The 26,550-nt window shown below is 41.6% G+C and overlaps 1 protein-coding gene and 1 non-coding gene across 3 annotated transcripts in view; both read right to left on the bottom strand.

The window, feature by feature from the left end:
• ZFR (zinc finger RNA binding protein) overlaps positions 1-22,864 on the bottom strand; it is a 36,795-nt gene extending 13,931 nt beyond the window's left edge. For both annotated transcript variants that reach the window (XR_015945970.1, XM_035100393.3), the window contains exons 1-12: positions 22,579-22,864; positions 22,349-22,433; positions 14,781-15,063; positions 12,299-12,443; positions 10,979-11,197; positions 9,858-10,105; positions 8,307-8,498; positions 7,139-7,421; positions 6,241-6,437; positions 3,364-3,483; positions 2,839-2,984; positions 2,325-2,487 (exon numbers count right to left, since the gene is read on the bottom strand). Coding sequence is in view for 1 of the 2 variants with exons in the window: in XM_035100393.3 (XP_034956284.1) it covers positions 2,325-2,487; positions 2,839-2,984; positions 3,364-3,483; positions 6,241-6,437; positions 7,139-7,421; positions 8,307-8,498; positions 9,858-10,105; positions 10,979-11,197; positions 12,299-12,443; positions 14,781-15,063; positions 22,349-22,433; positions 22,579-22,615 (2,118 nt within the window). In the remaining variant the exon portion in view is untranslated. The remainder of the gene's footprint in view (positions 1-2,324; positions 2,488-2,838; positions 2,985-3,363; positions 3,484-6,240; positions 6,438-7,138; positions 7,422-8,306; positions 8,499-9,857; positions 10,106-10,978; positions 11,198-12,298; positions 12,444-14,780; positions 15,064-22,348; positions 22,434-22,578) is intronic.
• LOC118077371 (small nucleolar RNA SNORA66) lies at positions 17,876-18,012 on the bottom strand. The gene has a single exon (XR_004691627.1). It is a non-coding gene; the product is annotated as a small nucleolar RNA SNORA66 (small nucleolar RNA).
• Positions 22,865-26,550: the final 3,686 nt, after the last annotated feature.

The raw sequence follows: 26,550 nt of genomic DNA, 5'->3' as shown, positions 1-26,550 counted from the left end.
TAGGAAGGCTTTCAAGTTTTACTATCATTTGTTACAGATTACATCAAATTCAAAAGATATGTAAAAATACAGGAATCTGAATCTCAATTGGTCACACTGTAAGACATGGGTAGACAACCTAAGGCCCGGGGGCTGGATCCAGCCCAATCACCTTCTAAATCCGGCCCATGGACGGTCCGGGAATCAGCGTGTTTTTACATGAGTAGAATGTGTGCTTTTATTTAAAATGCATATCTGGGTTATTTGTGAAGCATAGGAATTCGTTCATACTTCCCCCAAAAAATATAGTCCGCCACCCCACCCCCCACAAGGTCTGAGGGACAGTGGACCGGCCCCCTGCTGAAAAAGTTTGCTGGCCCCTGCTGTAAGAGAATCCTTATTCAGTTATCTTGTCTGAGTTTTAAAACTTACATGGGGCGAATAAAGGCAAGAGTTTGATTCTGTTTTTAGGTCCGAAACTCCTTGTACTGTAATCACTAAAGGGACCAAATACCATAAAGAAAGAAATGGAAATGGAAACAAAAGACTGCAGTCACATATGTTATTCCTTCTGGACTTCCGGTCTACCACCAGCGCTGATCAGTGAGGAATCCCCGAGCTCCGAGGTTCCTGGCGCTATTGGGGGGGGGAGCCGCAAAAAGAGCCCCAGATTGAGTTTTCTGGGGCCGTGAGAGCTCGGCTGTGCCCCAAAGTGAGTCCTCTGCCCACCGGATTGGGCCCAATTCCTTCCCCCTGCAGGGTAAAGGGGAGAAGGGCTGAATCCACTAAAATCCCTGTAAATGTTTTAAAATTTGGACTGGGAAAAGTTCCCCTGGAAGCTGGAGTCGAGTCCCTGGAGGGATCAGCGAGCCGCCATTATGATATCACAATAGAAAGGAATTTGTTTACCTCTTTGAAGTTGAGAACTGTCAATTTTGAAGAGAGCACAAAATATAAAGCTGGGAATAATAAGTTTGATAAATGCTCTTTTCACAAATGGTCACAAGATTTTTAAGATATGAAGAAGAATTAAAAATGAGAGTATAACCAGTTCGGATATAAACTTGGTCCCTGATGTTTTTGGAAATAAGATCTGCACCACTTCCTGCTCTGTTCTGTTCTCATGAAATCTGAGATGAGCAGGATGTCTGTAGCCACAACAGCACTGATGGCCTGGACTTTCAGAAGGAACTTTTGGAATTGCTTTTGGACTTGAGAAATGAATTTCGGCAAAATAATATGTTGCGTGAAAGTAATATACAGTTGGATGAAAGGAATCAGAATTGTGTGGACAGTGAAAAAGGATTAATTTCAATAGAGAATGAAGAGAAGCAAGAAGAACAATCACCAGTCTTAGACAATGTAATTGACTTTAAAGAAGATGAGGAAGATGCATGGAATGCTGTTCCTCCAGTGAGAGGGGGGGAACAGAACATATGTCTGATCCAAGGAGTCTCCAAAGAACCACCAGCATGGAATAATGTCCTCTCAGTGAGGGAGGGAGGACAAGATCCATATTGGGGCCAGAACTTAAAAGGGGGGGGAAATTGAGATAGGGCTTGGAAAGTGGAAATATAACTGGATGGTTTTGTACTACAGTATTTAGAGAACTGGGGAGGCAAGCAGGGGATGATCAAGGAAGAATGGGGGGTAGGCTGGGACAGGGTGGGAGTGGGGTGAGGGTTAATAATGGATGTAAATTTATGATGGTCCGAAACTGGAACGACTTAAGGAACTCGCTGAAGTATCTGGGAGACCCTGAGTCCAGGGGAAGGGGGGCTGAATTAGTTTTAAGTGTTTAAATGTTAGTATGATAGAAGAATTAATATTTAAATTTATGGAAAATTCTTGGTAATAAATTTTAGGCTAAGGGGAGAAATAGAAGATAGAAGGACGGGAAAATAAATGTTGATTTGGATAAATTGATTAATTATTGGTGAAGAATGGATGATGCTTTTAGAATAGAATATTCGAGTGATAATGATAAAATGTGTTAGAATGATTTAAGATATAAAATGGAAATTGCTTAATTGGAATTTTAAAATGGACCCAGTGAGGGGGGAATTGAGGAAGTCAACAATGTTAAGTAAAAAATAACATATGTTATTCCTTCCTTTATTTGATGGGGCTCAGATTAGGACTTGATGGTGGAATAAGTGTCCTGATAATGTATGATGGTGCCATCATGATGGCTCTAGATTTCACAGTTGGTTAACAGAAGCCAATGCTTAGCTACTAAGCTTAGGAATAACTTGCAGACCCAACTGACTTACTAGGTTCCCCCCACCCCCCGTCTGTGGCACCAAATACATCTGGAGGAGAGATACAATGCAAACATTACTCACAGCTGGTCCCTGGGGCTGTGGTGGCATTCCTGGTCTAACACCAAGTAGTCCAAGAGGTCCTGGAGGTCCATGAGGATATCCTCCATCAGGTATTCTGTGGCGGTCATCCCAATGATGCTGCTCTTCTTCCATCCTCCTCCAGTACATGTCCTCCTCATAGCGTCTAAGTATATGAATTAAATCACAAATGCTTTCAATTGATGCAGAAATACCTTTTATTGACGATATGTTCAATAATTCAGGTCTCGCCAAAATTAATTTTTGGAACGTCAAATGTTAAAAAAGATATTGGGTGCTGCAGGTTCAATAATTCCGTACTTGCTACAGAATTCAGAGTAGGATCTGGATTACACCCATAAAAAGTCATTCTTACTCTGCTGTCAATTACTTATTTAAAGGTAAAATTAATCCAGGTTTTCCAAGGCAAGCATTCATAGAAATATAGTTACATAGAATGGAAACTAATTCAGGTTTACAGAATGTACACTGGTCGCTATTAAAGTCTACACGCTACCTCATTTCCATTCTCCACCGTTCCTCCTCTTCACGTCTTCTCCAATATTCTTCTTTCTGCATCTGCTTCCTCATCTTTTCTTCCTGGATCTTCCTTGCCCGGATGCTCGGCTTCACTTCTACTTGCAAGTCTGGGTTTACTTTTTTCTGTTGTAGAGAAGGAGGATTTTCATTTTATTTTCTTGTAAGATTTATTCTCTGTGGTCAGATCCAATTATTTTCACCAAGACAAAGCAAAAACTGCAATGCAGTCAGAGACACAATCCTTCATATTAAAAAACATTATGAGGAGCAAACAGTAAGCTATAGCATCAGCCCTCCTCATATAATGTTTAATATGTTGAGCAAACACTATATGGCTACCATAGTTCAGCTGGGGAAGGAAACAGTTGGTGCTCAAAATAGATGTACTACCTGCTTAGGTTTCATACTAGAAGAGACCAAGTAAAACTCAATCACCATCAAATTTACTGAAAAAGACAGTCAGAAATAGACCATTTACGCTGCTACAATCAATTTACAGTACCTTATATTGTAATCTATGCCGCCTTCCTTTTAAATGCATCTCCTTGGCATTAGGATCATTAAAACTGCATTCACAAAGTTTGCAATGGAAACGAATAACCTTCCCTTCATCATTCCGTACCTTAAAAATAAAGAAAAAGCAGTTTAAAAAAGGTCATTTAACACGACTTGGTTTTATAAAGAAACTGAACTAATTTTTGTCAAATTTTCACACAAAGACATGTTCTGGCATAAGATCCATGCAATAGTGGCAACAGAGAACCTGCATTAACCAGCCATAGCAGACTTCCATTAGGTTAAAAAAAAACACAACACCTTTGACCCAAATATCTATTCTTACCTTTGCTATTGTCTGATATCAAAGTTGAATTACCTATTTTCCAAGTTAATTATTGTGTTCCAGAGCAAGTGCAAAGCTTTGTTTCTCATAGCCAACAAAGCACTTCTACCCATGTGAGCAACACTTTCAGAAATCTAGATCCTGCGCCCCTGAACTAATTCATATAGCAAATGCCTCTGCTAGAGCCACAACAGCTAAAACACCTCCTCAAGTAAGGTACCTTGCCACTCCAACCCCCCTTGGATTTTTCTGGAGCAAGTTTGCAATAGTTCTACTTTGGAACACTATGCTGAGGCACTATTCTCAATCGAAAACACCATTTTGTAGATGTCCTTTCACTGTTAAAATCTTTTCTAAACACCAGAGCAAGCACAGTAACTACTAACGTGTTTTGAATCGGGCTGCCTTTGAAGGCAGTTTGAAAGCTACAGTCCAGAGCAAGGATCGGCAAGGTTTATCTTGCCTGGGCTGGATTGGTCTCATGGAGATCCCTTCATGGGCTGCATCGCGCATGTGACCGCGATTTTCGGTGTCTGCACGTGTGCAGACACGATTTCAGGTGTCTGCGTTTGCGCAGATGCGATTTCTGGCACCGCAGAGGCAAGTCCCCGTGCTGCGCCAATTTAGCACAGCACAGCGCGTGACTGGGCAGCTCAGTTCAGGGGCAGCTCGGGGGCCGGTCAAAACGACCTTTGTGGGCAGCTTCTGGCCTTAGGTTGCTGACCCCTGGTCCAGAGCATAGTGACTAGAATTTTGAACGGAGCAAACTGTGTAGGATATTGATCCTGAATGGTCTACACCCTGCATGTAACGCTTGTCTTGAAAGATCTACAGAGGTTATCTTTGCTTTTCTAGGCTCATTTCAAAATGCTGATTATGACCTCAAGGCAACTCAAGGCAACTCAAGGCAAATAAACACTGTACTTTTAAAGCAAATACAATGCACACTTAAGCCACGACTTCTCCCAAAGAATCCTGAGAACTGTAGTTCCCCTCTAGAGACAGAATTCCCAGTTCCTATAACAAACCAGTTTCCAGGATTTATTGGGGAAAGTCACGTACTTTAAATATGCATTTGATGTGCTTTGAATTTATGGTGTGGATTTGCCCCTCACTTTAAGCTCCTGATTGTTCCTTTGGAGTCATGTCCTTACCTTCCTCTCATCTGCTGTAACACATGTGGCAGCTCGTCATGGTCTGGGGAAAAGGGTTTCAGAGGCCTAATCAGAACCTGTGCCAGACATATGAGATACCCCCCCCCCCCTCAACACAATATGGGACCTGGATTCCTGAATGTCCATATATCCTGCCCTGAGCCTCAGATCTTCTGAGGAAGGTCACTTGTGAGTGTCTCTGCCGTTTAAGGTCAGTAGCTATTAAATTTACAATGTTCTCAAATGTTGCCCCATCTGTGGAGCTCCCTGGCACAGGCATTTAACTCTTTTTCTTTCCTGATGGCTTTCAGGAAACAGACAAAAACCACTTTATTTCAGAGTGCTTACATCTGAATTCATTAAAGAAGTAAGTTGGAGAACTGTTAGTTTAATTTTTAACTGTCTGAATTTTGAGGTGATATTTCAGATTTGTTAAAAATGCTATTTATTGTAAATCATTCAGAGCTACCGTATGCTATCAAGCCATACACTATTCCCTAATACTACATTTGCTCTGAGCACATTTTCAGAGCACCATGCAGAGAAAAACAATAGTTAGGAAAGTTAAGAATCCTCACTAAGTGGAAGGCTACTGCATGTTCATATCCTCTTTCCTTTTACTGAGTGAAAGCTGACACTCAGTAACGCTGTGCATGCAAATTCATCAGTAATACTGATGGTACACTACAGTGTAGGTGCAACTGTGCAACATATCAACACACTATATTGATATAACCACTGTTCCAGATTTGCAAAATTTCAAAATCAGTGTCAACGCTTGATTCTAATATGCCAAGGGTGCCCAAACTCCAAACTTTTTTCAAAGAAAGCCAGATGCGATGAGGTGAACATGCGTGAGGGCCGACCAAAGTTGTTGAGCTTTTTTTAGGATTTTACTCCAGGACATATACTAGCACGGGGGGCCGAATTAAATTGAACAGATTAGGCCCCCCAAATGGACTTTGGACATGCCTGTAATATGCCATATCACTTTCCTGTTTTACAAGACACAGCCATCTTACTATATGTACCAATGATTGCCATCTTGCTATATATCCCACTACCTGTTCCTTTGGAGCTGGGACTCTGAACGGTCGGTTTTGAAGGACACTCCATGTCCTTAGTAGTCAGAATTGTTAAGACAATCTCAGTATTCACACTCTAGTTTACCTGAAGACAAAGGCTGTGAAGTCAGCGGCAATGCTATTAGTACTCCACTGCAAATTCTTTCATAGACAAAATAGCCATGTAGTTACCTCACACAGAGACATGTAGCTAATTATCAGCATGATTTCACATTTCTGAGCCATATAAAGTAATCTAACACATTAATTCAGCAGTTTCATTTAATTGCATTTAATGAACATAGTTTTTGAATGAATACCTCTTCAACATAGTCATGACCCACTGGTTGGACCTCACTTTGCAGAGCAGCAAGAGCTGTAGATGTTACCGATTCAGCAGACATATCTGGCTTAATTTCCTGTGTTTGCACTGTAGCAATAGAAGGAGTAGTTTTGATATTTTCTACTGCTTTCAATTCATCCACTTTGCTTCCTGTTGTCTGTAGCTTGTTACCACCTAATATGAAACATTTCACAAGTAAATATTAATTTTCATTACATTTTCAAGTCACATTTCTTGCCACTGCCAAGGGGAGGCTGGCCTACAGCTTAAAAACCTGGATATTCTGTAAATAATAAACAAACAAGCAAGCAAGCAAACCATAGCAAAATACTGTAGTATTTTCCTCAAAGAACAGGTAACATAAATATTCAACAGTTAAAATAAATAAAATACAAGTTCAAATAAACTGTATTATTTGTTTTAATGTCAGCACGGCCCGGGGCGTTCAAGAGGACAGGATAATTGGGTGCAAGACATGAACATGCTGAGCCTTGACCAAAGGGCCGATCAACAAAACATCTATGACAGCTATTGAAAATGCACTGTTCAGACATATGGTGTTGTGTTCCACAGTAGCCCCATGTTCTCTAATAAAAGGTGTGTTGGAGCAGAGGAAGTGTTGACATAATACTTTCCAAAACCATTTGAGTAGCAATTTGTGTGCATGAGACAAACACTGCCATGAGAGAGACAGTACTTAGAACTGCAACCAGATGCTTGGTTTGATGGACTTCATGTTAAAACAATGCAGCCAAGCAGAGAGAAAATTAGAATTTCTAGTGGTTGTCAAAATCATAGCAGACACTCATTTAAAACCTGTTCTTGAATGAGTTTATTTAGTGTATCTTGCTGAACTAAAATATTTCAGTACTTACCAACGAAGTTAATTTTGGGTGTGGATATTTTCTTTACAGCAACATTAGCTGGAACCATTGTTGCTTTGTTGTTGGATGTTGTGCTAAGTAGCACATTGGCAGAAGGAGTAAGAATTTTCACTGCCAAAGATGAAACAGAAGAATTCACAGTGCTGCTGTTAGTTGCAATGTTCGAAGAGACAGCAGTTGGTTTGGAAGCAGATGTTGCAGACGTAGCCTGGGTCACGACGTTTGGTTCAGTTGAAGGAATGGGTTTGCCAAGTTTAGTATGAAGCTTAACCACCTAGAACCACCAATGAAGAAAGTTAAGAGCAGAATCTACAAAATTGTTCAACGTCTATTTAGAATCCTGTCTGTACTTCTAAGAGCATGAAAGTATAAGTTTAAAGGAACCTTCACAGTAAACATTACTTTTTATGAGGGGAAACTTAATGGAGGCTAATACATACATGAAATACTGCATGAAACCCCAGCCACACCCACCTGCCCCACGCTGCAAGAGGTACTAACATTCAGTGCCTTTTACATTCGGCACCATTCTGACACTGGCTCTGTTGTCACCTTCAGAGACACTAAAAGAGGCTCTAGTGCATAAAGATCTGATTGTTTTCATGTTGGTAGCTAGTACATGGGACACTATGTAGAGATGTGTATTTGCAGTTTCTTCAGTGTGTTGTAGCTCAGTTGGTTAGAGTAGTGCTGATAATGCCAAGGTTGCAGGTTTTGATCCCTGTAGGGACAGCTGCATATTTCTGCATTGCAGGGGGTTGGACTAGTTGATCCTCAAGGTCCCTTCCAACTCTATGATTCAGATCAGAGAGACTTATCATTCTCTCTCCAAATGCATGTCTTATTCCAATAGGCTCAATTCAGGAGCTCCAAGTGGAACCAATCCTTGCCTAAGGTGGGGCTCCTGTTTACTGCTGAATGAAGCCCTGACTTGAATTAAAGCCATAGTTGTACAGGACAAATTGAGAGCACAATTCATTCATTCGAGGCTGAATTAACTGTGTCAGGTAATTGAAAGGTGGGCAGTCCCACACTCCTATCGAATGTGATGAATCTTGTTTGCCTGTCAGATCATTCATTTTGTCCAGGGTGGGACACTGACTGAGGTCTAGGGGTGTAAAACCTGAGAAATGGGAGGGCAGAGGAAGGAGAGGCTTACTTTTTGATGTTTTGCTCCACGAATATGAGCAGCATAGGCATCAGCTCCTGTGCAAGACACATCACAGAGTTCACAACGCAGCTGGTTCTGAGTCCCACGAGCAGATGAACTGTTGCTGGTTGTGTTCTGTGATGCTTTCAATGCGGCTTCTTTCTTTTTATGTTTCTGTCCCTCCAAATGTTCTTTGTAAGTCTGTTTAAATCACCACATGAATAACAAGACACATTAGTTCATTTATCATATTATTCTGTACATTAAAAAGCCAAGTGCAAGAGATAACCAACATGGAAGTTGATTTGCTGCTGAAATGTATCCAGAAGCTCCTGCAGCCAATCGGAAGCCGTGGAAGCCCCGTTGGACATTCGGCTTCCAAAAATAGTTCGCAAACCTGAACAGTTTGCGACGTTCAGGAGCCAAAACATCCGGGAACTAAGCTGTTCGACTTCCAAGGTACGACTGTAGCTGGCAACATAGTTTGGCTTGGCAATTTAGAAAACCCAAGTAAAATACAGTGGTACCTCGGTTTATGAACACAATTGGTTCCGGAAGTCTGTTCATAAACTGAAGCGTTCATAAACTGAAGCGAACTTTCCCACTGAAAGTAATGGAAAGTGGATTAATCTGTTCCAGACGGTCCGCGGAATACTTAACCTGAAGCGTTCATAAACTGAAGCGAACTTTCCCATTGAAAGTAATGGAAAGTGGATTAATCCGTTCCAGACGGGTCTGCAGTGTACTTAACCTGAAGCGTACTTAACCCGAAGCATGGGTGTAATTGGTTCCGGAAGTCTGTTCATAAACTGAAGTGTTCATAAACTGAAGCGAACTTTCCCATTAAAAGTAATGGAAAGTGAAATAATCCATTCCAGATGGGTCCGCGGCGTTTGTAAACCGAAAATTCATAAACCGAGGTTCCACTGTATCATAAAAGATGCATCTAGATTTACAGTTCATTAAAAAAAGGGCATACCATTTAATTCTGTTCAGCTGAAGAGATGGTTATCTTTCTCTAAAAGTCCTTTCTATTACATTCAACCATTTCCATGACAGGCAAACAGCAAAATCACAAATGCTTTATGAAGAAAAACTTTTAAGCGTTAGAACTCAAAGTGTTAATAATGTATTTGGTCTCAGGAAGGAGCAAGTCCCAGAATGTTAGACATTACACAAAACAAAGAATATCCTCCCCAAACCCATGAAACTAGTTCCGTGTGCCGCAAGATATTTTGGACATATGGTTCCTAGAGTATCTGCATTGTGAAAGACATTTGAAACCATGAGGAGTTGCAAAAAGTCATTTGTTATATTATCATGTTGGGTGTGTAAATTGAGCATGAGCTCAAGCCACAGAGTAGCTTTTCAGAGCCTAGCCAGTGTTTTGAAGGCAAACACTATTTGTACTTAACAAAACGAACTTCAGTCACATAAATATATTTTAAACTGAAATAACCCTGAAGCCAAAAACTTATTGACCCTTCCCTGAACATTTGGCATATACTTATTGTTTCATTTTACCAAGCAGTTAAGTTCATAATCAGAAAGCAGCAATACCTGTGGTCCAGCACAGCTGATCTTACAAACATCACAATAGTGGATCTGGGGTGGTTTGGGAGGCTGTTTTGGTTTCAACTGTTTATTTTGGAATGGTGCCTTTTTAGTGAAGGTGGTCCCTGTCCAGGCGGCTGTTGCAGCAGCAGCAGCAGCTGCTGCCGCCGCCTGTTTCTGCTGCTGCTGCTGCTGTTGATAGTAAGATGATGCAGCTGAATATACTGCAGCCTCATAGCCAGAATACGATGTACCTTTAAATGATCAAAAAAAGTTGCAAGTTATAAGCACATTAAAGTTTGAAAATCTAAATGTAATAAGATTACATTTAATTAAGGAGGATTTCAGCATTAACATAGATGCACAAAACTTGTACTTAAAAGTAAAACAAATATTCTCAATCTGTACAGTGGAACCTCGGTTTGCGACCGCCTCCGTTTACGACGAACTCGGAGAGTGACCGCCGCGGACCCGGAAGTATTTACAACCGGGTTCCATGCGCGCGGATGCGCAGAAGCAATCTGCGCAACGTGCACAGAAGTACTCTATCGGCGCTTCGCGCATACGCAGAAGTGTGCCTTCGGGGAGCGACGAACTCGGGGAGCGACCGGCTTCCCAGAACGGGTCGTCGTCGTAAACCAAGGTACCACTGTATATCCAAGCAATGCTACAAAGCCAGAAAAGAGGAGTTTATTTCAAGTTACAAAAGTAATTTTTTTCTAGTGGAGCAATGCCAACATCCACAGACATACAGCAAACCTGTACAATCAGTCCAACATAGATCTGTAAGGACCTTGTGCCTGAAAAGGTTGAAGATACCTGCTCTACACCAACAGTCTGCCATCAACACTCTTTTTCACCCATTCTAAAGGGTCTGAATTTGTAATCCTACAGTTACCTCAGAGCAAGTCCAACTGGCCATAGTTGACTTACTTCTGAGTAAACTTGCACACATAATCAGCACATTTAACAAAGCAAAAGTTCCCAAGTAGTAATTTATTTTGAGTACAGAAGCCGTCTTTGAAAAATCTAGACATGTTCAGCTCAGCATTTCTACCTTTGATCTTACAAAGACATTCAAATAGTCATTTCTAACCTCCAATATCCTTTCTTCAAGCAATACTCACCAGAATAAGTAACTGCTGTTGTACTGTATGTAGCACTTTGGGTATACGAGGGAACAACGGTAGCTGCTGCTGCAACTGGTTGCACAGTGGAAGATACAGGATATATGGAGAAAGTAGTAGTAGCTGGGCTTGGAGTGGCTGGTTTTATGGCTGTCACTTGTCGAGTTTGCTGGGCTTGAGTATACTGAGTTGCTCCTTGGCTATAGCCAGCTTTTGGAGCTAATTAAGACAAAAGAGCAAAATTACATGAAGATTTCAATAATCATGTAAACAATTGTAATTTAAAAATAAATTTCATTTAATTTTTCACTTTATCTTATTATTGAATAAGGCAGACAATATGGGAATAATTCTCAGCCTACAATTTAAGCTCTGCACTTGGAACTTCTATTATAAAATTACCATCACTATACTAATGGAATCGGCAGTGTTTCTTAAAGCTTGTGCTTTTACTTTCAGTGCAACAACGCTTAAACTAACGTTTACCTCCACATTCTTTCAACACACATAATAATGGCTAAACCAAAGACAGTGATCAAAAAACTAATTATGTATGCTTATTCCACATTGCTATCTAATATTTTATCCACCGATATGAAAAAAAATTCCCACCAACATCTGGTTTAATGAAAAGAGGTGATTAACTCACAATTTGGATGGGGCTCCAATATAAAATGCACCTTACAGATATGTCCCAGAAAATAAAATAATTTGAGTTATACTAAAAAACACACTCTATAGTTAAAAGCAGTTAACTCCCCCCCCCGGCTACTCAGCAACAATTTAAAGCATCTGACTATGCTCCTTTCCAATTTCCTTCACACATAGCTGTTTGCTCCCCATATGAATAGACTAGAAGAAAAACAGTGCTAAGTCACATGAGGCTACATATGCACAGCAGCATACATTAGAGTGACACTCTCAAAAGCTTTGACCTTTATTTGTGGCAGTCACAAAAAAGGTTGTTTTCCTATGACTTAAAAAGTTCAGAATGGCCAAATGGTTTTACCTAGCAACCAGACCCTCCAAGACCTAAGAAGGTAAAACATGTCATGCACTCTGTGATGCAGTCATGTTAGAATCTTTCTTTGAATAAAGCAGTTTAATAAACATTTAGAAGCTAGAGGATTGTAAGATTCGCATATCTGGGCCCTAACTGCTTTACAAATACTAAGTTAACCACCAAACAGTTAACCATTGAAAACCAAGCTACTAACAAACTATTGTATTTACTAGATTCTGAGCATCTGCAGATGGTAACACATTTGTGACTATATAACAACAAAAAAGCTGGAGTTCTCTTTAAAGCATGCAACTCACCTGTTTGGTAATATGATTCAGCCACAGAAGGCTGTGGCTGGGCAGCAGCTGCCACTGCAGCTGCAGTGGCTGTGGGTTGCTGATAGTATTGCTTGCTGTCATAAGCTACAGCTGGGGCAGTAGATCTAACATATGAATAGGTGTCCTTAAGAAACATGGGAGTGGGGGAGAAAACACATGGACATTAGTTTTCCCATTAAATATATAGACTATTACTGAATTATTTTGATTATTCTAATTAATCAGACTTTAAAATAGTAGAAACATTCAACAGCATTGATATGCTACATTTTTGAGGTTCAAACTATGTATTTTTTGCCCAAGATTGCTAAATTAAATGAAGCCAGTACTGGACATCTTGCATTAAAGAAACAAATGTCAATGTCCAGTTAAGCAGCCTACATTGAAAAAAAATGGTATATCACCATCAATTTACCCACAAGACACCAAGCACAAACCTCTACATTAGGCTGGAGAACCATCAGTGTTGCAGGCCAAATTTATCTCATGAAGAGTTTTCCCCAGACTGCACCCACCTTTCCCATACCAGGTGCCATATGTGACATCAGGTGTGGCGCAGGTATAGATGCTGATAGATTGTTGTGAAACTGAGCTCTCTGTGGGGGAATTCACTCACGCAGCTGACCCCTGCAGAAAGCAGTTTTGTCAGCCCTATACTTGGTGCTGGGGCTGCAGGTCCCAAGCACCTGGCAACCAGCTAGCTAACAGGTGCTTAGAAAGCACTGCACAAACCCACCTATCCATCATCTGACAGCATAATTCCATTAAGTGATTGAAGGGTCAAATTTGGCCTGCAGGGGTTTGGACAGAAAGGAATCTGGCCCACTGGGACAAAAAGATTCTCTGCTCCTGCTCTACATTAAGAAGGGTATTCAGTCTTCAAATAGACAGTATTCTGTGCTCCACTAGGAAATGAAAATGTTTGTTAACACAGCCATACTGTACATATTTCCACACAGTGGATATCAACTGCAAATCCTTTATACAGTCTATGGTATGGCTCAGCACTGCAATTCAAAAAAGGATTTGCAGTTGATATCTACTGCCCTCATTTAAAGTTTGTAATCCGCACTTTTGGAGAAGGGTAAAAAAATAATATTACAGTATTGCTTAAACATACATACACTGCTTTTCCTTTGTACAATAAATGACAACTATTATTCTCATAGCTGCACATTTTTCCAGACATAACTATATGCAGATACAACAAATACAGCAATGTTCAAATACCAAAAATAAAGTAACTTACCATTCCCTTATATCTCAGGTTGTGTATAATAATCTACTAATATCTTACATATGTTGTAGCCTGCAGGCATGTACAGTGCTAAATAATTAAAAGTTCTGCAGAATGCTGATGAGGTGGTTATGCTACAGTTAATAATTTGCTAGGAATGTTCAGTGGCTAATAATTACTGAATTACTGTTACTTTCCACATTAAGTAATGCTTTACATACCGTATTTCTTCCCCTAGGTGTTATAGTGCTATCCTCAGAGTTTTTTAAAAAATATATTTGACTATGCAATTGTCACAGATGGGTGTTGGCTACTCCCGAGTAAGCACTCCACACATCCTCTGGATTTTCAGAGTTTTATTGTGCATGCTATATACAGTGGTGAGATGTCTCAAATCATGTCTGCTCTGCATGGGGCAGAAGCCCACAATGGCGTCTCGTGGGCTCTGACCCCCCTTTTAAGACTGGGCATCCAAACGCCCCTCCTCCTTGCTCTATGGGTCCTCCGTGGTCCCAAAACAGGCTCCTGAGGTGCCGTTCTACTTACTCCCTCCTTTCCAGTCCCTGCTGAAGCTAGCTCCACCCCTGCTTCCCTTCTCGCAGCCTGGAGCTGAGCCTTCAGGACTCTGCAGAGCCCTGGACCATTCTTAACCCTTCCTGTTCCTGGTTTTCCCTCCCAGACTTGCTGCTGCTCTCCCATCTGATGGAAGTAAGCAGAGTGGGCTGCTCTCTGCAAGCCCTCTCTCTTACAGCAATGAACAAGCTAAAGAAAAAAAAGAGCTTCCTATATTGTCTTACCAAACATATGGGTGCATGGAAGTACCACTGAAGGGCATCTACAACAGCAGTAGCACAGGTAGTCACCCAACAGGCCATTCCAGGGGCAGATGGAGCTGAGCCAGTCCAGGATGTGCTGGATCTTAACCCAGTCCCACTGTTGTCACTGGACTTGATTTGTCCTTGATCACTGCACCAACTTCAGGCTGTCCCCATGCCTCCTGCCAGCATGAGTGACAGGGTTGAAGATGTGGCAGTAGATCTGCTACCCTATTACATTTCACCGCTACTCAGTCAGGGTCTGTTCTGTGAATTACTAACCTAAACTACATAACAGTTATACACACACATTCTTACTCTACATTTAATATATTCTATTGCCCATCATGTTTTAAAAGGTAAGACTCAATTTCACAAATATTATGCACTATCCATTAAGTACACTTACCTGGTAATTTTGTGTAGTGACTGGTGGCGGTGGTGGGGGAGCTTCTTGCTGTCTCTGTGTATAACCATAGTCTGTTGCTGTATGTGCCGTTGGGTAACCTCCATAGGCTGCCGCTGTTGCAGCAGCTGCAACGGCCACTGGAGCAGGCCTTGCCACTGCAACCGTGGCTGCTGCTGGGGCATAGGCAGCAGTAACTGTGTGTGCAGCTACAGGAGCCTGATGGACAGTGTAGCTTGCAACTGTAGTTGGATGGGAATAGGCTACACCTGAAGCTGGCTGCTGGCTGTAATAGAAAGACAAACACAAGAAATATGATGATGTTGTAATGAAATCAGACGCCTAACAGCAAAGCTGCTTAAATTGTCCAAGATTAAGGGTAGCTTAAAAAAGGCTAAACTAAGTCTGAAACACAAGCACAGTGACCAAGAGTTTAAATAAGCCTTAGAATTCCTATTTCTCAAAACCTTTCAATGGGGCCTTTCACTTTTATGGTCTTGGAAAAGCTCAGTTGGGCATACAAAATTCCTGGCAAACGTCAAAAGGTTAGCAAAATCGGCACTCAACATTAATGCTACTCTAAAGCAAAATAATTCAGAACACAATCCTATGCATGTATACTCATCAGATGTAAATCTCACTGGGAGTTAATTGCCAGGAAAGTGCACAGGATTGCATCCTTAACCAATGAACCATTTTTAACAAAATGGAATTTTGAGAGGATTTTTTTAAAATATGTAAAACCAACTTACATAAACCAGAAGTGGAGAACCTCCAACCCACAGACCAAACCTGCCCTACCAGGGCTCCCCATTTGGTTCCGATGTAGTTTTGGGCAAGCCACACATTTGAAATCCTGTTGCAAGCGACCTTACAGTGCTCTTTGAACCCCTGATGTTTGGAAGTTTAGAGAGAGCTATTTGCAAAAGGGCTTTCAAATTACCCACACTGTGCTTTAAAGTCCCAAAACCAGGGCTTCAAACCAGCATAACCTAATAAGTGTGAAATCAGTTGATTTGACAGGTAGGGAGATACTGGCTAGAAATGCTTACCCATGCCTGCTTTAAAAATATGTATAGATCAGAGTCAGGTACGGTACTTGGTTTTATAGCTATAGTACATGTAAGAAAAGTACGATTTCACATCACCATATAAAACAACTACTGTAGAGTACGTAAATGCTTCCAAACACTCTGCAGTGCAATAGAACCAAAGAAACAGAGTCAGACATGGATTCCTAGAATGCTCCCAGGAAATGGAAAGCCTCAAAAAAGCACATTTGAAAGTGCTTTTCAAATGTGCCTGAAAATGTATTTGCAGCTAATTTTCTGCATGGGAAATTGTTTTCATCTCCTACACACTAACACATACAGAGAAAAGTCATGTAAGCACCATATTCATGTATATTCCGGCGTATAGGACGACTGGGCGTATAAGACAACCCCCAACCTTTCCAGTTAAAATATAGTTTGGGATATTCTCACCGTGTAAGAAAGACGACTGGGCGTATAAGACGACCCCCGACTTTTGAGAAGATTTTCCTGGGTTAAAAAGTAGTCTTATACGCAGGAATATACAGTAATTATAAACATTTAGATCACTGATAAGCAATCTTGATAACTGTGTGGGCCACATTTGGTTGAGGGCCATGTACAAATTAACCCTCCCCCACACACAGATAGAGGATGAGGAAGGATGATACGTGATGGAAAGAGATCCCGTCATGTGTCTCCCATGCTCCCCAGCCGACTGGCACTGAAAATCATGCTTCCTCCACCCCCCAGCCCATCAAACAGCTGTTATAGCATGCTGTGGGAATAACAACTGCAAGTGAAGGAAGACCCACTGGGAGTCATCCCTTTGCATCTTCTTATCTATGTAAACTGGGTTCCCTGCAGCCTGACAAACAGCTCTTTGACAGGCTGAAAAGAACATGTGGCAGGAGATGAATCCCAGGATAGAAGGCTAGGAATTTCGTAACAGGCCACATTAAGACACTGCATTGTCAACTTGCAGGCAAGGACCATTTTCATTCTTGTACAGCATTTAGTAATTTTAGGTGCACTATTTTGTATTACAAGCATAGCAATGTTGAGTGCATTTCAATTCCTTCCCACTCACATTTCTGACCATCACATTATCCAGCATCCTGGGTCCACCAAACATCTTATTTTAATTGGGCTGTTCAGGGGTGAAGGGGCAGAATGGGGTGAGCACTCTAGCGTCAAAGCCAGCTACGTTAAAAGAGGCAGCTCTTACTTCTGTTCTGATGACATTTAAATAGGTTGTTTGGGGGGAGGAGTCCCCCCCCTAAGGTGATCCTTTTTTGTAGTTTTGGGGTTAATCAGAGACATGTGTTTGGTTATTCCTTCCTCATGCATGTGAGAAGCAATTGTGATTACATAACCTCAAACATTCAAAAACAAACTGGTTTAGGTGTGTATATATATGATAAAAGGTAAAGGGACCCCTGACCATTAGGTCCAGTCGTGACAGACTCTGGGGTTGTGCGCTCATCTTGCATTATTGGCCGAGGGAGCCGGTGTATAGCTTCCAGGTCATGTGGCCAGCATGACAAAGCCGCTTCTGGCAAACCAGAGCAGCACATGGAAACGCCGTTTACCTTCCCGCTATAGCGGTTCCTATTTATCTACTTGCATTTTGATGTGCTTTCGAACTGCTAGGTTGGCGTATGATATGATAGTATAATTAGAAAAAAGGAAGATTCAGCTGAATCTAGAGAAAGTAAGAAAATAATAATAAACAACACACCCTTCATGGAAACAATCGTTCTAGCAACCTTCAATGACAACTCTTATCTTGCAAGAATTGTCCAAGAAAATACCCCAAAAGGAAAGTTCTTTTGAAAATGCCATCTTTGAAGAAATGCTTCAAAGCAGCAACATAATTATGCATGCACCCTCCCCACAAAATGCTCATAGAGTGCTTAAAAAGTGATGTTAGGCAAGTGAAGCCAACATTTTCATTATTTTGAGAAGAAAGGCAGGGAAATGTCATTCATTATAATGATCAAGCAGCAAATCAAAAGTATATATCCCATTAGAAATATTTGAAATGTTTCATGTGAAGAAAATGTATTTTGTTATGGCACAGAATGAACAGCCTTAACATTATTCATTCTAAGGCCGGTATAGTTCTGTTACCACATTTACTTTAGCAAACCTGTTCCCCTTGCTTCTGCCACAATCCGCAGAGCCAGTGATCGAGTTTGCAAGATTTTACAAATTGTAGGATTTGACCTCCTATCTCCTGGTTAGAGAAGCCTCCCTCAACCTTGTATTCTGAGGCACATTGACAAGAACTAGTAACTTCTGCTAATCCCCTTTAAGTAGAAACTGTGTGCAAAAGGAGACAGAGTTAAAATAGTGTCTCAAATAGTATGAAGGAAGTAAAAGAGATTATAGTATGAAGGAAGTAAAAGAGATGAAATAGAAACTGCTACAGTGATATTCAAAATGAAAATCAGATAGTGGGGAGTTGGGGAAGCCAAAAAGACAATGATTTAAAAAGTTGATTAAAGATGATATGTTTATGTTTCTGTTTGTATTGATGTTTTTTTTGTTTGTTTTTTTGTTTTGTTGTAATGATGTTCTTTGTTTATGTATTTTTTTGTTTGTTATAAAATGTTTAATAAAAAATATTTAAAAAAAAATAGTGTCTCAAATAAACTGCCAATTCTTCCCTTCTCTTTGGTCTGAATAATTTCTCATGACAACAGATCTATGCATAACTCTTCTCCTACTCCCCCCACATACATAATACTGAATCAACATTTTTAGAGATTCTTTTCATCTGTGATCATGCCTAGGAAGTTGTATACCCCCCCTCTAATGGGAATCAGTAGTTCTATCATTTTTATTAGTAATAAGCTATCACTGTCACAGAAACATTTTGTATCACTATAATACCATGGTAATTCATAGTTTGTAAAATAATTTCTGATGCTCTTCTTTATAGTTGTATTAAAGCATGCCTAAACTCTAAGGAGGTTTTGACAGAATGGAGGCAACTGTTCTGTTCTAATCACTATTTCTGCATATGGAGTAATTCCATCTTCTACCTAAAACTTTGCTGTATCTTTGCTGTATTTGAAGCTCTTCCAAAGAAGTATTCTAATTAATTGTGATGAAGTTAAGATCTCTTATAAGAAAAATAAGTAATTTTATATTCCTTCAGAGTTTCAAATAAAAAGTAATGTCCTTTACATAAAATACAGAGAATGTTGGACATATAGTAAAATATCTGGATAAGAAATATAACAGCCCAGATTTTTTATTTTGCCAATGAATAAAAACAAAGTCCCAACAGATAGGATTTGCTTTTAAAATGTATCAGAGTCATTCAAAGTTTTAATCTACAAAGCCTTATACCGCTCAGGACCTCAATATCCTAATGAAATACTTCTCCTAACTTGATCAGGCTAGGAGTGCCTTTCACCAGTTTTATTTAGCATGTCATTACAGTCATCTTGGGGTCAATAATAATAATAATAATAATTTATTCTTTATACCCCGCCCATCTAGCTGGGTCAAGATAACCTGGCCACTGTAGTACATGCCCTGCTAACCTTGAGACTGGATTACTGTAATACACTCAATGTGGGGCTTCCCATGGCCCTGGTCCAGAAACTTAACCTGGAGCAGAATGGAATGGCAATAATGCTGATGGGTGAGGACAGCCGACAGCATGCGACAGCCTTGCTATAAAAAATTCTACACCAGCAGCTTGCATGCCATAGGGCAAGATTCAGGGTTCTTGTATTAATCATTATTGAGATAATTTTGTATTGTTTTTACAGTATATTGTTTTATTGTATTCACATATATATTGCACACTCATTTGGTATTTTATTTTAGTGGATATTATATAAATAAATATAAAATATATTTCGTATTGTTGTTTTATTGTTAAAGGTGGGGTGGGTGGGTTATATATACCACCTAAATTAGTTTTGTATGAGGCACTAACTGTTTTCCATAGGCTACAGAGCAGGGGGCGGCAAGGTTTACCTAGCCTGGGCCGGGTCACTTCAAGGTTTACCTAGCGCACGGAGACTCGCCGAGCGGGTGGCTCGTGGGCCAGTTAAACGACCCCTGTGGGCCGCTTGTGGCCCATGGGCCTTAGGTTGCCAACCCCTGCTATAGAGTCAACAAAATGCAAAAAATGACCAGGGAATTTCTGAGAAGTGGCAACAATATTATTTCCAGTAATTATATTGGGCTTTCAACAATTCAGAGTTGTACTTCTTCAGATAGAACACTGGGAAGGCAGATTTGTCAAGTCTGCAAGTACAGCTGTTACACTGTGTCTAGAGAATCCCATCACGTTAGAAATCTTACACAGGGAACAGAATACCCATGCATTGTTATTAAGACTCAAGACCAAATAATGGAGAAGTCTGTAAAGTATGTTTCTGCTGTACTATGCAAAACACCAAATCAAGAGGAATAAACTGAAGGTTGGCTACATACCTTTCAAAAATGTTATTTCTAACAAAATGGACAAGATCTCAAGCACCATGCAGAACACATGCACATGCACATTTCCCCATTTCCAAAAGCCATTCTAATTTCAGGAAACCACTTCACAAGGAGGAAGCATTCCTAGCCCTCTCCCCAGATTTGAATAGCTTTGCGCATGCAGTTCTTTAGATCTCTGCCTCTGTTTATTTCAGGAATATACACTTTTAAGACTGAGTGTCATGAAATATGCAAGGGCTTACTGTGAAATAAGCAACTGATTTAAGTTAATAAAATACAGTTCCAATTGTTAAAACCTTAGAGGTGCAGCAATTTCATTTCACACATGACCTAGTGGCTGTAAATAAGCCTGAAACAATAAAAGCATTCTATGTAGATATTCATTTGAAGCAAGAGAATGATTAGACAATTGCCATCATTTGACAAGTTTTCAAGTTCAAGGTTTACCTCTAAGACATGCTAATTATACAAGTGGTCACACTGTAATGTCATTACAGTTATCTCCACTATGTCAAAATCTGACAAAAATACAAATTATTTTAAATTGGAGGTATTTCCACAGTAAACAAAACGATTTAACAAAATGGCCCAATTCTTAAAGAGGAGATAGACTGTCTTTCAGACGTAATAAATGTTCCTTTCACTATGGATAATTTCAGCTAAGCGAGGCATTGTATGTGCATGTTATTTTAAAGTTATGCAATTAAGAAGTTATGAAATTTATCATCTCTTTCAAAATCATTCCATTTCAAGTTTCATTTGGTAACACCTGTTCCTGAAATTATTAAAAATAATTACACAACCACACCATACTGAACACTAACTTACTTTAAGAGTTTTCCCCAAAATAGTGTACGTATTTATAGTTTTTAGAGCTAAGTCATCACAAAGCAACATACTGTACATCTTTTACAAAAATGTAAAATACACGAGGCACATAATATACTATGAGAAAGCTGCTCTGAATCACACACAACATGAATTCTCAAAGTCTGCACTGAGGGGGCCTAAATGAAACTGTCTGTCAGTTCAAAATAATGAGTAGGTCAGACTATAGCCTTTGTCTTTGTGAACTTTATATTGTAGACCACCCTATGATCTTTGGATGGAGGGTGGCATAGAAATTTAATAAATCCAAAACCATTTTTTTTGCAATGAACTTCCTTAACTTATTTTAGGATCCAAGGCCCTGGATGATAAGCCATCAGTCCTTACAGCCTGTCTGCATTTTATACTTTACAGTATATTTATTTTGAATATTAAAAATAAGTCTAAAATACTACAGTCTGCATTAGATTTTGGAAGCCAAATATTTAAGGGAGGCAGAAGCAATAACCAATCTGTTTAGAAGATACTGAAAGCATACAGAACACAAAAGTCAATATGTAGTGGGAGAAATATAGTTGGAAAATACAGGTTTTCCAAGGCCTGGCTGGGGAGAGTTAAGGGAAGGAGTGTGGTTGCAGAAGCGAAAGAAATAAAACGTGTTTAAAACTGCAACCCTGTGCCTGTTTGCTGGAAAGCAAGTCTCACTGAACAGTCTGGGGTTACCTAACTATAGAACTGTAGAGCTGCAAGAGATCCCGAGGGTCATCTACACCGACCCCCTGCAATGCAGGGACCTCAACTAGATGCTCCACGACAGATGGCCCTCCAACCTCTGCTTAAGAGTCTCCAAGGAAGGCGAATGAATCCTTCCAGCAGAGTCTGTTCCACTGCCGTACAGCTCTCGCTACCAGAGTCGTCTTCATTAGCATGCGCAGGACGGGGCTGGAAGGGCGGAGAGGAGAGACGGCGGCAGAATAACCAGGGGGAGGGGAGGAGGCGGATCCAGCCCTACGGTAGGACGGGGAGCCCTTATTCCAATGCACGGCCCGAAGCAGGCCTGACACCGCTGGCTCCGCCCCCCGTCGCGGCACACAACACGCATCAACACCTCCGCACAAGCATGCACACGAGCAGGCGTTTGCGCGCGCCTCCTCTCCAAGGTCTCCCCGGACGGCGCCGGGAAGGAGGGGGGCCGGGGAAACACCTCCCCCGCCCGCCCCGCGACGCCAGCCTCCCCTTTACCTGTACTGGGCAGCAGCCCCGGTGTGGGTGAACCCGAAGTAGTTGCCGGTGGCCATTTTGGCATCTTCCCCCAGCCGGCTGGGCACTGCAGCAGCGACATGGAGGGGAGGAGAGAGGGAAAAAGAGAGACGGGCCTTGTCAAAAACTAGCACACCTGAGGCGATAGGCCGCCTCGCCGCCGCCCCTCCTTCCCGCCCTCCGACCGGCTCGCCAAAGCGGCCGTTACTCACCATAGGTGAAAGAGACTACCGGGCATATGGGAATCATGAGTCCGGGCTGACAGAAATGGCGGCGGTGGAAACACACTCTCTACCTCCGGCGCTCGCCCCGCTCCGAGGACGACGCCGCTACTGCTGCTACTGCTCCGGGTTCACTGATTCCGACGCCGACGCCACCACCGTTGCAGGCAGGCAGGCGCGCAGATCGCTGGCTCGTCTGGCTCTCCCCTCCCACACGCCGACCGACTGACTGACCGACCTACGATGATTCAACGGGCGAACTGAGGAGCCAGGCCTCTCCGTGGCGCATGCGTGGCACTTGCTAGGTTGTAAAACAGGGGGAAAGGGACGGCGGGAAATGTAGTTCTTCTCCCTCCCCCTCCCCCCCGCGCGTCCTTGGGTTTCTCTTGGTCGCCGCGAGGCAGGAACGTGACGCGGGCGGGGACTTTCGGCGCGGGCGGAGGCTGTCGGGAAACGTAGTTTTCTGGCCAGGGCGCGGTTTCTTCTCCATTCCAGTGTGTTTTCCTTCCCGGCCTTTTACGAAGTGGAGTGCACTATACAGTATTGTGTTTTCCACCAAGGAGTACTGTTAGTAAAATCACATGGAGATACTCCAGACTTGTTTGTGGCTCCTCTGCACAAAAGAAACTTGACCCAAAAGTGCTCGTTATGAGAAGCCCCACAGTGCAGTGACGAATTATCGTTGTTTAAGCCATTGAAAGCAGCGGGTTATGTAAGCATATCGTACTTCTGCTGAATTGTGACCCATTTTTGCAGTTCAGTGCTCTATTAAAGATATGATCAGTAGGACTAAAATTGTGTTTCTCAGATACATTGCATATGATTAATAAATTTAATTTTTATTGGTAGATCTCATATTATTATGGTTATTACACTGTTATTGCCAGGCAATATCCAATTCCCCACTTCAGTTGCACATCAGTATTCCTTTGCAGCCTCTCCAGGGATAATAATTGTGCCATTGTTACCAAGCTGCTGTGTGGGATTCAATGACCTTTCTTCAAGCTAACAGCTCTGTTCTTTTTCCAGCTTTCAAATCATAATGTGGTTTCTCCTTACGCCCCCACTGCTGAGTCATGTGTGGTGTACAACAATAATCTGCCATGTTCTAGTCAGCACCAGCCTGGAGCCAGAACACTGTAGGGCAGGGAAACTCCATTACCAGGCCCAATACAAGGAACAAGGGGAGTTAGTGGAACTTTGCAAACATCCTGAGACTACACCATGGAAGATGCTTAATGTGGTATGACTACAGATTCAGACACTTCCATGTTTTAACTGGTTCATTAAAGCTCCAGAAATTCCACACTTAACCCACAGAGTGGAGACAGTGGTGATTTAAAGCAGAAGTCTAGATCACGATGATCTGTGCATGTCTGATATCACAGAGCCTCCAACCCTGAACCTACTCAGGAGAAGAAAACAAACTAGTGTGTGCTCCGGTTAGGGTGCAATAAAAGGAAGCAGGTGGTGGAACAGCAAAGGCAGCTATAAGAAGAGTTTGGATTTGATATCCCGCTTTATCACTACCCTAAGGAGTCTCAACAACCCAGGTGGCGCTGTGGGTTAAACCACAGAGTCTAGGGCTTGCTGATCAAAAGGTCGGCGGTTCGAATCCCTGCAACGAGGTGAGCTCCTGTTGTTCGGTCCCAGCTCCTGCCCACCTAGCAGTTCGAAAGCACATCAAAGTGCAAGTAGATAAATAGGGACCGCTCCGGCGGGAAGGTAAACGGCGTTTCCGTGTGCTGCTCTGGTTCACCAGAAGCAGCTTTGTCATGCTGGCCACATGACCCGGAAGCTGTCTGCGGACAAACGCTGGCTCCCTTGGCCTATAGAGCGAGATGAGCGCCGCAACCCGAGTTGGACACGACTGGACCTGATGGTCAGGGGCCCCTTTACCTTTTTAAGGAGTCTCAAAGCTAACATTCTCCTTTCCCTTCCTCTCCCACAACAAACACTCTGTGATGTGAGTGGGGCTGAGAGACTTCAGAGAAGTGTGACTAGCCCAAGGTCACCCAGCAGCTGCATGTGGAGGAGCAGAGATGTGAATCCGGTTCCCCAGATTGAGTCTACCACTCTTAACCACTACACCACTCAATTCCATGTTGAAACAAACAAACAAAAATTCCTTCCAGTAGCACCTTAGAGACCAACTAAGTTTGTTCTTGGTATGAGCTTTTGTGTGCATGCACACTTCTTCAGTTACACTGAAACAGAAGTCACCAGACCCTTATGTATAGTCAGAAGGTGGAGTGGGGTATTACTTAGAAGGGTGGTGGGAATGGGTGATTGGCTAATAGAGTGGTAAACCTGTTGATGACTCAAAATAAAAAAAATTCCTTCAGTAGCACCTTAAAGACCAACTAAGTTTTTATTTTGGTATGTGCTTTCGTGTGCATGCACACTTCGTCAGATACGACTGTTGACGACTGTTAATGACTTCAATTGGTCTTGCAGGAAAAAGCAAGGGTGAGATGGCATAAGAAAGCTTTATCATGTACTGTATAGTGAGATACGAATCCAATGTCCTTATTCAGACCAGGTCTCGCCATGGTTTTAAGCTTGGTAATGAGCAGCAATTCAGCAACTTCTCTTTCCAGTCTGTTTCTGTATTTTTTTCTGTAAGACAGCTACTTTGAGATCTTGTATAGAATGTCCTGGGAGATTGAAGTGTTCTCCTACAGGATTCCATGTGACTTTCTGTGAAGATGATTCCCTAGCAATTGCATCTTGTCAAAATGCTGGAGAGCTCTATGGCCCTGCTTCTAAGATGGGAAATCCAAACTCACATCAAGGGTGGAAATTGACAATACTGGCACCTAGGGGACATTCTCTACTGTATAGCATTGCTGGCAATGAATGACCCAATTCCTCTCCCAACTTTTGAAAGTTTTACAAGCTGTATTTTGTTGGCTTTACAATTCTCTAGAAGTCAACACCTCAGGTGTGCTGTTCCTCAGGTACTCCTACAGACCTTTATTTTAAAAGTTGCAGAAAATGAAACACTAATACTGTACCAGAGGTTTTTTCCCCAGGGGGTACTCAATGGTATGCAGTACCAGCACCTCTTTTTCTTGTTAAAAGGTGTGGCACTTACTGAGTACTGGCATCTCTTTTTCTAGAAAACAAAACACTGACTAATACAGCCTGAAGGCTCCTCTACTGTATTTATTTATTTTCTCTCAACCTGGGGCTGGAGCAAGGGAGGGGCATTCATATTCTGTTCCAGAGTGGCAGCTCTGCTTGCCTATTGCAGCACCTCAAAAGACGAACAACTTTTTATAGCAGGAACTATTAATAGATTTTTTAAAAAACACAGTTTTAATTATAACAATGTTCAACTAGTTTTTTAATGGTTGCATTCCCATGTTTTTAGCTGTTCTTACTTTAAATATAGAATGATGATGATGAACTTCCATGGAATACAAGTCACACGCTTTGAACATACAGGTGCCACATACCCGGTAATACCCACTCCACATTTGTAATAACTTTCAATGTAGCAGCACCTGCACTTCCCTGTCTACGGTATTGTATTATGATCAAGCCGGCGCTATACTCCTTTCTACGCCTGCTGGAAACATTTTAGGCAAGCCTACCCAGAAGCTTATAAAGTTGAGGCTATCTAAACCAGTTTTTATGTTTTAACCGTTTTATGTTATAAATCACGTGCTGTAATTTTTTCTCAGTTTTATCGTGTTATTTTTTGAGGGTTTTTAAAATGGATTAAATAAAAGAAATCTTTGATTTTTTTTTTAATTAAGGTGGCTTATGCTGCACGCATTTCTACGTTCCACGAGTCATTAACACGCTTCTCACCGTCCGTGCTCCTCGCCGCGCGCAGCGAGCTAACTTCACGCCGGTGTGTGTGCGTCTTCACGCGGTTTTTTGGAGTGGGCGGCTCGACGGAGCTCACGTCACTTCCGCTTTTGCAGCGGCGTGGGGCGGGGATAAAAAAGGCAA

Source organism: Zootoca vivipara, chromosome 10, assembly GCF_965207765.1.
Source record: "Zootoca vivipara chromosome 10, rZooViv2.hap1.1, whole genome shotgun sequence".
NCBI classification, from domain to species: domain Eukaryota; kingdom Metazoa; phylum Chordata; class Lepidosauria; order Squamata; family Lacertidae; genus Zootoca; species Zootoca vivipara.
Note: the sequence above shows the minus strand (reverse complement) of the source record. Positions and strands in the feature narration are given on the sequence as shown.